Raw genomic sequence first — 13,744 nt, forward strand, 5'->3', positions numbered from 1 at the left:
CCAACTTCCAAAAAATAAAAATTTTAATGTATAAACGATTAATACATTCAAAATTTTAATTTTTCAAATATTGATTTAAAAAAAAAAGTTTGAAGCTTGTTTAGCTAGTAGTAAATATTGAGATAGGATGAGGAAACACCGAGGAAACTGTGTACACATTCGGAAATTAAATTTCAGTTCATCTTTTTTGCAGAAACCATTGTAGTGACATGAATATTTTAATGGGATCAACGTTTTGCTTTATGCCTAGTTGACACACCCAGGGATACGAAGGGATACGACAATGGGCGATGAATTGATATGCATACTAGGGTTGGGCCGGATACTTTTTTTGCCGGATACCGGATATCCGGCTAATTTTTAATGCCAGATATCCGGTTCCGGCCGGATATCTGGCCAACGTTCGATATCCGGCAATTTAGCGGATATTTGGCCGGATAACCGGATATCCGGCGTCAAAAATTGATGTGCATACTATGGTAGGGCCGGATAATTTTTTTTGCCGGATACCGGATTTCTAGCTAATTTATAATGCCAGATATCCGGTTCCGGCCGGATATATGGCCAACGTTCGATATCCGGCAATTTACTGGATATCCAGAAAATCAGCCGGATATCATAAAATCGGATAGTTTTAATATCCGGTATCCGGCCGGATATTAAAAATGACCGGATATCCGACCGGATAACCGGCCAGACCGGATATCCGGCCCAACCCTAGTGCATACCTAATGTTGATAAACAAAATTTTTCCTTTTGTAGATAGAAACTATTGGTCACTCAATGAACCAACCAATCAAAATCTGAAAGGAGTAACAAAAGTTATTAAGCAAGCGAAAAAGAAAACATTTTTTATAAAACTTTTGGTACTAGTGTAATAAACATTCCAATAAAATATTAAAACAATATTTAGATGTTCAAAAGTAACATCAATTTAGTTACATTTCTGAGATTAGTTATGAAACTGATATGCTTCAAACATCATGCTTTATGATACTAGAAATTTCTATCCAAGTTTCAAATAATTAGGAGAATTCTTTTTTCATAAGGTGCCAATATTTACAATCAAAGCTATTAATAAGGTCATATCCTATCTTCAAAAGTTCTGACACTATTTTTCTTTTATACACTCAAAGTACAATTGATATAAATATTCTTTACAGTGTAAGGTGCAATTAGTACAGTTGTAATAATATGCTATTACAATTGTTTGATGCATTTGCGGTGGTGAAAGCACACTTTATTTGAGAGGAAGCTCAGCTAAGTTGTAAATTTGTAGGTGTATCAAGCATTTAATTTGGTGTGTCATTAATTCCGCATTATTTATCACCTAGCGGATACGCCCCTCGAGGCCTCTAGTGGTGGGAGGTTATTGTTTTATAGGATAGATTTCTCCAGTGAGGATAGAGGTAACCACCCTCTAAAGAGATGCGACCGTGGCTCAACACGTAGCGCATCCGCTCGTCGTTGAGAAGGTGATAGGTTCGAATCTCGGTCCGACACCGAGTCATAACTAAAGACGTTAAAAACGGTTCCCACTGCTACTATATCAGATGCGCGACGTAAATAGTTAGAGTGGGGGGAATGCCTTGGCCCAAAACAGGCGCAACTCGCTACCATGCACAGTTGGGACTTCTCAGACAAAGGTAGTGCATCTAAGAGAGTTGGTTGTCTGATGGGTGAATGGACGCTTTACAACGCAATCATAAGTATTGCATGTATGTTTCAAGGTGCGTGGAGGTCTAGTACCCGGAGCGACACCTAGCCCCTAGAGTCTTAAAGAGGTATAAACCTTCTAAGCTTCATTGTAATGGAGAACCATACCAGTCCAACGGTTGGCAAGACATCATAGAATGATAGACATTATGTACTTTTATAAAAGGATTATCCCAATCGCAAATTAGAATAAACTCTTTATTAGGTCAACTGAATTTGAGTTGCCGATTGTGTACAGAGTTTCCTCGTTGTTTACTCATTCTATCATAATATTTTCTACTAATTAAAAAGCTTCAAATTAAAAAAAATCAAAATGTTAATTTTTCAAATTTGCTAAAAGGAAAAAAGTCTTATTTTGAAATATTTTAAATTGAAAAAAAAAGTTAAAAAGTTGACATGATATTAACAAAATTAAACAAGAAAGATTTTTAACCAAAGAATTTAATTAATAATCTGCAAAATTTGTGTGCATTGCTGTTTAAGGTTCAAATGTTTAATTTTCACAATTCTCTAGTTTGTTTTAAAATTAAAAAAAGACTAAATTAATGAAAGGATCGATCAACTCATCAATTCTGTATTTTTTCCATAGTCAAAATCTAATAAAAATATATGTGTAGGAAACCTTAACTCATAGGCTAGTCTATGAACTTTAGGATTTAGTGTATTGTACTTGTGTATTGTTCTAACTTGGTAACAAACAGACAAAATAAATTAAAGAGTGGATTATCTCTGCCTAAATAAATACTGCTGTATTCTTTATATGTACTTAAATATGAATCAAGGATAAGGGAATTTTTAAATAACTTTATTTTGTAATTTAGTCAAAATTAATTTTTATTATGCTTAATGGTTTGTTGTATAAGTATGTTCTAAAGATCTATAGCATATAGTAGTAAGATGTATACGTGTCTGTCCTTTGAGATGCCATAAACTTCTGGATCTAAACCACTATGATTTTTAGGAAAGCTTTTGTCTTAACCATAACACTTTGGTTAAGTGTGACTTCCGAATTTGCGGGAAGTTCTAGAGATCTTAAAGTCTTTCAAGGCAAAACCCCCAATACCAGGACCATCAAGTTCAACAGCAGGTTTTATTATAGATTTATTGACAAACTATTTCAAAGTCCTGAAATTACAAAATCAATTAATACAGAATTCCAGTTTATATATCCACAAAATATTATTTGCTTTTTTAAAAATCTTTTTTTTCTACGGTTAAAGAATCTTTGGGTACTTTGGCTTTAAAGGAAAATTATTTGGTTTAATAGACCATTGTTAAATGCATAAATATAAGCACATAAAAATTACTAAAACATAATATTTGAAATCATAATAAAGTTTTTTGTGTAGCTGGCTAGAGCCTTAAAACTTAATAAATCCATCCTATAAGCCATACAATTATATATGAAAACGAAGAAAAAACTACCTGAAGTTCTTTAGGTTTACACTCCTGGCATACTAGGGTTATACACGCTCTCTGAGACCAATGTTAGGCCCGACTCAATTCTCCGAATGTCTTTATCCACACACATATAAATCAGAAGTAACAAGGCTTCACCAAAATATAAACAATCTCAAAATGCCGCAATTCTTTTGGGAAGTTAAGCAAAAACGACATTTTATTTGGACTGGAATTATGGGATAAGAAAATTAATTTTGAACTTGATAAACACAAAGCTTCCTCGAAAAGAGGTTGAGACAGCTTTGTATGAAAATCAACTTACAACAAATTGTTCTCGAAATTCCTTATTCCTGTTTTTTATATTTAGTTTTACTCGAGTGTCTCTAGACATACATACATACATGATATAAATTATGCTTTTCAGGGAATTAGGAAAAAGTCATTATGTTTTTATTTTACTAGCGGCTACGCCCCTAGAGGCCTCTAGTGGCATTTAAATGTTTTTTTTTATATTTTAAATATCTAATTTTAGAAATAATTTGTCTATGGTCATTGTCAATCAGCTATTAAATTCATGTTTCCACGCAGCTCCACTACGCTACGTAGAGACATTCATACGCTAGCGACACTATGCGGCAGGAATATTTCAATTTTTTTCAATTTTATTGTGATTTCTCTTGGGAGGGTGGTGGTACCCTCCCCCAAAATAGTTATAAACCTTCCTTGGACCTATGAGAATCTACCCTGTTAAGGAGAACCCGATCGGTTCAGTGGTTAGCGAGATCCTTCGGTACAGACACACAAACAAACATCCTGTTACTTTAGTATAAGGATTATTTGAGCAATACCAGGCTACATAAATTCTGGTATATGTCCATACAAGCTAGAATAAAGAGAAAAAGAATTATTTTTAAATACCTATTAGTTGTATAGTACAATAAATGTATAAGTATACTTTTATAATCCTGACAACTACCATTTTCGTCTGCAAGAAAATTGCTTTTTGTGGTGACTCGGCTGTGTTTATATTTCAAAGACCCAATACCAAATCGAAACAGGGTCCCCGCCCTTAGGGGAGAGTTACATATTGCTCTTGCCCCCTCTATTCTTTTACTTTATTGATAGTTCAAGGGCAATACGCTCATGTTTTCTGTTGTTATTCTTAATTAGCAAGTAATTGCTGCAGTACCTATATGTATGATTATTCTAGTTTTGTTGTAGAAAATTTAACTATGCCTACAGCTCATTGTGATATACATTACATATGCATGCAATTAGTTTTCTGTCTCTTCAAGGGTATTCAACTACTTCAGCAGAACAACTATTATTCGATGAAGATTTCTCTTACCAATGAGCATTTTGATAAACTATTTGATCTTATTTGCCCAATCGGTTCAGTGGTTACTGAGATCTTAAGCTTCAGACAGACAGACATCGTTCTCCTTTGTATCATAGACATATCTAAATAGTCGACAATTTTAATCGGAGCTGGATCTTTAAATCATTTTAGTGGTGAGCCAGATCGGGGTGCGCCGAATTTCAGCCAATCACAGCGCGGCATTTCATAAAATGCTATGCTCTCATTGGTAGAAAGTTGGCTCACCCCGATCTGGCTCACCACTAAAATGATTTAAAGATCCAGCTCTGAATAAATTTTCTGACTCTTTCTATGCAGGAATCAATCAACAAGCGAAATAAATATAAAATAATATTTGGGGGGCAAATTGAGAGGTCGTCAATTTTACGATGTGTTGCCCCCCAACGACAGCTTTCGAGATTTTTTTCCGAATTAATTTCGTTATTGGTATAAGCTGCTTTCAGTGTATTCTTTTTTTCTCAACTTTCCTTATAAAACTGAAAAGATTCCTTATTGTTCTTCACATAGACTTTTTATTCATCTATTATTATATTTTATGTATAAATTATGTAAAAATGTGTCATGTATTTGTGTATATATTTAATTTATAGTCATGCAAAAAATATACACACTGTAAAAAGTTATTTGCATTTATATAGAATTTTATACTTTAAAAAAAATATATTTTGCAGTGACATAAATTCTTTAATTATTTAAACTTAATACATTGTAAAAATCATTCAAAAAGTATATATTCAACTAACACTATTATAAAAAAAATTAAATTTCTTGACTATTTTTAAACCCTCTCTGACCCCCTCCCCTTTACAAAAAAAAACTTTTTAAAGTTGTATGAAAAATTAATTTTTTATAGTTTACTGAAACAAACAAAATATATCAATGTTCTTTATATTTTCAGATGACTTATATGAACTAGAAGAAATTGATAAATTATTAGAATATTTTTAAAAATGGAGCTCCGGACTGCCTTACTGTTACTCATCATTGCTGCTAGTTCAGGTGCGTGATAAATATTTGGATCTACTGCAGTTCACGGTAAAATATTGCTGGTAAGCAATATTTCTAAAAATCTATGAATTTTAAAGGCTGCTAGCTGCCAAACGGCTGATCGTACAGATTATACCTGCACACCGATAATATAACAAGGATGACAACATCCATAAAAGCGAAGCACCGAAACGGTAGTGTCAAAACTGAATAATCAGAATATAAATGTATAAGAGTCAAAGCAAAATTGTAAGTAAATTTGTTAAAAAACTGCTTGATACAGGATAATATTTATGGACATACTTATATTTTTAGGACTTGATTATAGAGTTGCTTCGCTTATAACTTTATGTTTTGTTGTCCCAGGAATCAATATACCAAAATTCAGATCAATCGGATGATTAGATCACATAAATATTTGACGTTAAAAAAGTTAAAAAATCAACATGTTTAAAATGAACGTACAGCCATTTTGGTAATGATTATAGAGTTGCGACGCTTTCTAAATCATACCCAACTACTAAAGGAATCACCAGTTTGAAATCGATAGGACAATTCTAACATGCCTACATTAACGAAAAAAGCTATCCTGTACGGACGGACGTACAGACGGACCGACCCTAATTATAGAAAAGCTTCGCTTAAAAAAGTTATAATTAAATTACAATTTTTCTTGTGAAGATTCCTTGGGCGAATAAGCATCTATTCTAAACAGTATTTTTAATTGTCTGTAGCTTTAGATTTCGATAACTACTGAACCGAGTTTTCAACTTAACGAACATGGGTCCTGGCCGGTGGTTTTTTAATATTTTATTTTCAGCTATAAGTCTTCAGATAGATTTAGGCTTTTTTCTTCTAAAACAGAACCCTTAGAAGAAAGGGTGAATCCGTTGTCTTACATATGAACTAATATTAGTAATATTGAAATGATTTTGACTCTAAATGCATATACATAGAAGAGTACTTTTGGGTATAGTCCATTTCATAACATCGCACCTTATGGGGCGATTTTTCGTATTTTTCACAGTAGCTTTTCTCTTATTTCTAGCCCCTGCGGGGGGCTATAACCCTGTGGGGCAATCACCTAACACAATATAACCTAACCTTACCTAAAATAACCTATAAAAAGCCATTTTAAAACTACGTCGAATCGCCCCTTATTGACGATGGGACTATTCCCCAACTTTTCTGTTGGAAGGTGTATGTCAGCGAGGAAAGGAATACTTTTATAGATGCTTCGCATCTATAAAGACTTTATGAATTGATATGAAAGAAACGAATAAGAACTCTTTTACAAGTGTGTAAAATTAAAATTCAAGGTGACGGGTGTCTTGGCTACATGGTACCCACGGCATTGTAACATGTTAAAGTAAAGAAACTAGACAAAATAAAAGTTATCTTAATATTCAAATCATTTTTTCTTTGAACTAGTGACTAAAATGGCAATTTAATTTATTTTATGGAAACATGTTATCTAATGCAGAGATTTTATTTAATGTATTATACATGGAATAGGTTAAAGAATTTCTTTTCTCGTATTCATTCGAATCCGGTGGATAGGAACCGGTTCTCATCCATACGAAAAAACTATGTCTAGCATCGTATTATATCCAGCTTTCTACGAATATAACATTGTACAATCATAAGATTAAAACCAGTTTTTTAGCCAGTGCCTTCGGCACCTCGAGGCTTAAAAAAACTGGTATTAATCTTATAATTGTACATTCTATATCCGCGGAAAGCTGTTTATAATACGATGCGAGAAATAACTATTAACACACTTTCTTATTTCATATTTTTTTTAATATCTTCTTCAATTTATATTTTAAATTGCCATAGCCCCGGATATTTATTTCTGAAATCTCTTGTCTAACCTACCAAATTCTTTGGTCCCTCTTATTTTAAATTGCCACAGCCTCGGATATTTATTTCTGAAATCTCTTGTCTAACCTACCAAATTCTTTGGTCCCTCTTATTTTAAATTGCCACAGCCTCGGATATTTATTTCTGAAATCTCTTGTCTAACCTACCAAATTCTTTGGTCCCTCTTATTTTAAATTGCCACAGCCTCGGATATTTATTTCTGAAATCTCTTGTCTAACCAATCAAATTCTGTGGCCCCCCTCCCTTTAGTGTTTACATTATACACATAAAAAGAGGAGAGTGTAATAAGATTAAAAAGTTATACACATATACTTAGAGGATCTTTTGAGGGATAGGTCAATGGACTATAAATTGTTGTATAACCGCATTAACATAAATTCAATTGTCCATTCCATGGAAAAATATCTTGTGTGAAGAATATTCCTAAATAAAAAATATTGAATATTTCTCTTTTTAGAAAATCATTGACTTCCTTTCAATTTGTTTACACTGCTTCTTCTAAAGTTTTTGTTTGTTTTTCTAGCTAGCAAGACGATCCTTGCAAATTTTTAAGAACAAATTTAAGACCTGTGAATTTCTTATATTTTCATTTAGGTTATTTTTTACAAATAGCTTTGTTTATAAAGGCGTACATAACTTCTTGGCAATATCCCCTAAATTTTTTTCTCAAATTTTTTCTATTGTACTTTAAAACTATAAAATTAGAACTATAAAATGAAAACAGTAAAAGTATCTGACTATGACGTCAGAAAAATTAACAATTAACCAATGAGAAGCCAGTATTCACAATGGTAAAATATATAGTGGCCTCTCATTGGTTAATTGTTAATTTTTTCTGACGTCATAGTCAGACATTTTTACTGTTTTCCTATAAAATAATCCATAGAATAATTTTTATAGACTTTTTTCCGAAGCTATTTTTGTTTGGTTTTTCAGATTTTTTAGTAAATACTCCTCTACGCGATATGATTAATTTAGTTGAAATAACAAATAAGAACTAAATTGATTGTACTTTTAAATTTTATTAATTTACGATAGAGTTATCCTTATACTAAAGTAACAGGATGTTTGTGTGTCTGTGTGTTTGTTTGTACCAAAGGATCTCGCTAACCGCTGAACCGATCGAGTTCTCCTTTACAGGGTAGCTTCTCATAGGTCCCGGGAAGGTTTATAACTATATTCTTGGGGGGTGGGACACCCCAAACCCCCCCCCAAAAAAAAATTTTCTTTAAATTTTTTTAACTGAAATTAAAAATTAGGGAGGGGGGGGGGGTATGCCCCCAACTAAAAAAAAAAAATTCCGCCCCCAAAAATTTATTTCTTTAAAAATCTAAAATTTGAAATTGGGTTATCAAATTCGACTCTCCCCTCCTCAAGTGCCCCTAGAGGCCTCTAGGGGGCGTAGCCGCTAGTTTAAAATAAGGTCATTCGTATGTAAATAATAAATAAAATTTTCTTTTATTGCTGTATTTTATTTCAGGTGAAAAAAAGCATTAACATATGCTTTTTTTACAACTTTATTAAAAACAAATTAGCCTTGAAGTCAAGCCCAGACCAATCAATAAATAAGGAGGGGGGGGGGGGGGGTTTAGTTTTTCATGTGTTTAACCAGTGTTGCAAAACCGGAGCTTTTTAAAGAGATTTTTTTTATAAATTAAAATTTGTCATGTGCAAATGCCCCTTTTAAGTTTTTCAAGCCCATTTTTATCAAAAATTTAACTTTTAAAACCTTCAAAAGTCAAAAATAGACAGATGAAAAAAAATATTTCGAGTTTTTATTGATTTTATGCCGGAGCCGGAGCCAAAACTGGAGCTAGAGCTGGAGCAGGAGCCGCCATCATCACAGACGGCTCCGCGGGGCCGGTACCGGAGCCGCACCAAAATGAAACGGCTCCGCAACGCTGTGTTTAATCTTAGGTGATGTTAGGTTGCATCGGGTTCAGGGTCATAGGTCCCTCAGAAGATAGGTAATAGGAGAGATATTTTATAAAAATTTTCTCCTCAAAAATTTTATAAATAGGGGAGGGGGTCAATGCTCACTAGAAACTTTGAGGGAAACCATCATTAAATATTCTAGATTTCCAAACAAATTCTTTGTGTTCCTTATTCATATTAGGTATATTTACACTTGAAATGTGTTATTGCAATTTTTTTTGCAAGGATCATAATAACGCAAAGCAAATACTAATATATTGTTGTCTGTAGCTTAAGATTTCGATAACTACGGAACAGATTGAGTTATTCATTTTATAGAAGCTTCTTATGGGTTCTTGGATATTTTTTAGACTATTTTCCAACTTTTCTTACTCCTTCGAATACAAAGATTCTAGATGCTAAGAGCTCAACCGCTAGTACATTGTAAACAATACTAATAACGGTCAAGCAAAACAATTTTTTGTGTTTCAATCATAAAATAACAAATAATAAAAATTTTTGCTTAACTATATAACAAACCAAAAATACTGAAAATTTATGTATAACATAATAACATACATATAATAGTTAAAGCAAAGCTCCGCTTTTACAAATGTACTAATGTAGGCCAAATTAGTGAAAAAAGAAATTGTTTATTTCTTTGTAAAGTCTACATTACTTCAAGCAAAAAGTTCATACAACAAACAAATGATTTTAACATTTAAAGATTATATTTTCTTGTATAAAATATTAGAATTTCGGGATAGAAAAAATAATTGATATTTGATAGGTAGATAGAAGAAGTTAAATGCTTTGTTAAGATCAAAATTCCTTAAGTTAAAGAGCTTTTTCTTTGAAGTATTTTAAAGTTCTTTAAAGCATAAATATTTGGGATTTAGATAAAAGTAGAAATGCATTCTTTTTTAGTAGTAAAGCTACTCTTTAATTAGTGGTGTCTGATCAAAATAATAAGATTTATATATCAATTAGCTTGAGCAAGTTTTGTAGGGGCGTCGTAGCTCAGTGGTAACGCACTGAGTTACGGTGATGAGAGTTCGAGTTCTAGTCCCCATGTGGCAACTCGAATTTCTCAGTTAAATACTTTCACGCAACTTCCCCTGGTTGTGTAAGAAGGGGATAATTGAGTAAGTTTGGATACTCAATAGTCACGTACATAATATCAGTACTACCCTTATCCCAAGCTCCTCTGCGGCGAGCGTCATTCATTACGGTGACTTAATTTGGGACACCTGCCATACTCAGCGAGGGTGAGGTAATAATGAGTAGCTCTCACGAGATAGCGGGTCAAGTCATAATGTGCTTGAACGTGGAGCTTGATAGCCCTAGTGGCTATACAAAAGTGTCTCAGCCTACTCCATGACTACTTAGGTCCAAACCCTAAGAGACTATGGCTAATCAATCAATCAATCAATCAAGCAAGTTTTGTAGACTCAACTTCTTTTCAATTTAGCTTTAAGAAGAAAAAATAATAACTTTTTTCTATCTTTTGGTTAAAAACCTTTAAGTGAACTTTAAGAAGTTTCACTGTAACAGACACAGACAGCCTATTACTTTTCAATATGAGTTTAAGTTAATTTTAAAATATTACGAGCTTATTGTTACTGCGCATCTTGGGAACATAATTGTTTTTGTTTAAATGAAAGGGGAAAGATCATTATTTTGAATTGAAATATTTATTTATCTTTTTATGGATTAAATGAGATAATTTTCAACACTTTAAATTTGTAGTCATTTATATATGTATACTACTAGAAGGTGCACATTCACTTCTGTACATAAATCACGTAAAGCTTTTTATAGTGCTTAAAAAAATGACACTATACTGGCCCACCATTGGTCAATAAAAATGTATACTGGCCTGCTATTTGTAACTTTTATATTTGCCTACCATTGGTCATTTGTTTTGTATGGCGTCATTTCATTCTCTAAAATAAGTAAAACGATGTCTGTCTGTCTATCTGTTTGTTTGTTTGTAACGAAGGATCTCGCTAACCGCTGAACTGATCGGCTTCTCCTTAAAAGGGGATACCATCCCCCTCCCCCACCCCCGAGGATTTTTTTTACTTTTGAAAAAAAAATCTAAATTGAAAAATTGGGTTTTGGGATTCAACTCCCTCCTTCTCAGGTGCCCCAAGAGGCGTTTAGGGGCCTTGCCGCTTGTGTTACTATAAAGAATTTCGAATCATATCATCAAATCATTAGAACCATGTATAGTATATACAATAGCACAATATACCCTTTACCCTCATTATCAATCATAACATTCTATTTGTTATTAGTTGCTTCACCCTTAGCCTCTAGGAGAGGCCGTGTAAGGTCATAAAAATAGCTTAAAACCAACCCAAGTTAATTAAAAAGATTTGCTATTTTCGAATTTCCGAGAGGGGAGATTTTATAAAGAAAAAATGGAAGTACCCTTCCACCAAAATAGTTGTAAACCTTCCCAACAAAGAACAACTATTTCGCTTTTGCGGTCAGCGAGACCCTTCATTGCAGAAAAATCATCTTTTTATTCAAATATTGTGTCCTTTTGCGAATATAAAAAACAGTCTGCGAATGTGAAAATATGCGGAATTGATCGCACACAACACTAGACACACTTTATCATATGAGGGGAGATTTTTGAATATGATTATTGTTATTGTAAGCATAACTTTTATATAATTTTGGTCTATACGTCAGCTAGTTCATTTGTCAGAACAATAAAATAACAGAAAAGATATAATTGCCATAGTTATAAGTTTAATTAATGTTTAGACTTTTTAGAATTGTTTGTTTTGTTTTGGTAGTTATATTTGGATTTCACATAAAACAATTTGACAAAATAGATATATTGTACCTACCCTTTCACCTGTTGGGCATTATTTACATAAATAACGATTAATTATTTAAAATGCTTTCCTTATTCTTTCAAGTAATTATCAATTTGCTGCAAATTCGTATTTTTGTTTGTTGTCATCCTTGTTCATTTTTCATATGTTGCATGCTATTTTTTTGGATTCAAGAATTGTTAAGTGACAAAATTTTAGATTTTTCATTATTTTTATTTCGACGGAAAGCGAAAATTAGATAAATTTTCCTTTAGACTTTCTTAAAGACTTTTTTCTTGTTTTTATAAATGCTCATTGTCCAAATAACTAAATTTCCAATGCAATTAAAATTTGAAATAAATATAAACAGAGGTGTATTCTTAAAAAACTTTTTGACTCACTGCCTCATTAAAGTTAGTGAGGCTCGGTAAATTTTTTTTGTGAAAAATCCTCCAAAATCGCATTAAAAATCTACAAAAAAATAAACAAAATCTTATGTTAGTAATCCTTTTATGATTTAAATTTTTTTTGTAGATTTTTTATTTTGAAGGAATTTTCACAACATTTTTAGCGAGCCTCACTGATTTTAGTGAGGCAGTGAGCCAAAAGTGTTTTAAAGAATCCACCTCAGGTTTTTCCATCTTGTCTACTTGTCAAAAGTTACAGAAGATTTCGCGAAAAATCTTCAATTATTTATGGGCAAATATACTATTTTAGGGGATGATTCATATGAAGAAGAACTATTTTACCCCTATTTTTCACCAGTTGTCATCTTGCTATTGCTGCACTTTTTATGTACATAATTGTCCTGTTGCTAAAGGGGAGGTAGGGTATATTGGCTGTTTGTTTATTACACTAGTCCCCAAAGTCCTATAATAACCGTTTCATATTTGATGACTTAACAACCTGGGGACTTTTATTGAATTTTAATTGGATGGTTCATTTAGTTGAGTGTAAAAACGTTACAACCACTAATTGTAATCTGAAAAGGGATAATTTTGCGTATAATCATTATAGAAGTACATTAATTTATCGGTCATTGTCTTATCCCTTTAAATCCCTGGTCTTGCATACATGGGACATAAATCAATATTTGTACAGACTCATTAATAATCAATATTTCAATAAAAAAATATTTATGTTTTTTTAAACACATGTTTTTTTTAAAAATCAATTAAATCTATTTTTATTAGCACCGTAGCTTCTTTATAACAATAACTAGCGGCTACGCCCCTAGCCTCTAGGTAATTTAAAAAAAGAAAATTGGATCTGTCGCAGTATCAAATTCAAAATTATTTTTTTGTTTTTTGGGTGTCCCATCCCCCAAGAAAATAGCTTAAAACCACCACAGGACCACAGGACAGTTTTCACATTCTTTTTGAATTTGATAAAACAAAGTTTAAAAGAAGAAAAATAATTGAAAATATAAAAAAATATTTAAAAACATAGAAAACATTAAAATTAGAAAAAAATATGTAAATTTTTTATGGGGGGGGATTTTTTATTTTTTGGGGGGTTAAGGGTTTCCCACCCCCCAGGAAAATAGCTTAAAACCACCACAGAACCAATAGGTATATACCCTGAAGAGTAGAATCCAATCGGTTCAGCGGTTACCGATATCTTAAGGGACAGA

At 32.5% G+C, this 13,744-nt stretch overlaps 1 protein-coding gene across 1 annotated transcript in view; it reads left to right on the plus strand.

Moving 5' to 3' along the window:
* Positions 1-5,391: 5,391 nt before the first annotated feature.
* Positions 5,392-13,744, plus strand: part of LOC145324716 (lachesin-like) — a 38,928-nt gene continuing 30,575 nt past the window's right edge. The window contains exon 1 of the mRNA XM_080167313.1: positions 5,392-5,494. Coding sequence (XP_080023439.1) covers positions 5,446-5,494 — 49 coding nt within the window. The 5' untranslated portion in view covers positions 5,392-5,445. The remainder of the gene's footprint in view (positions 5,495-13,744) is intronic.

The sequence above is a fragment of the Acartia tonsa genome, chromosome 7 (assembly GCF_053477335.1).
Source record: "Acartia tonsa isolate MP-2025a chromosome 7, ASM5347733v1, whole genome shotgun sequence".
Lineage (NCBI taxonomy): Eukaryota > Metazoa > Arthropoda > Copepoda > Calanoida > Acartiidae > Acartia > Acartia tonsa.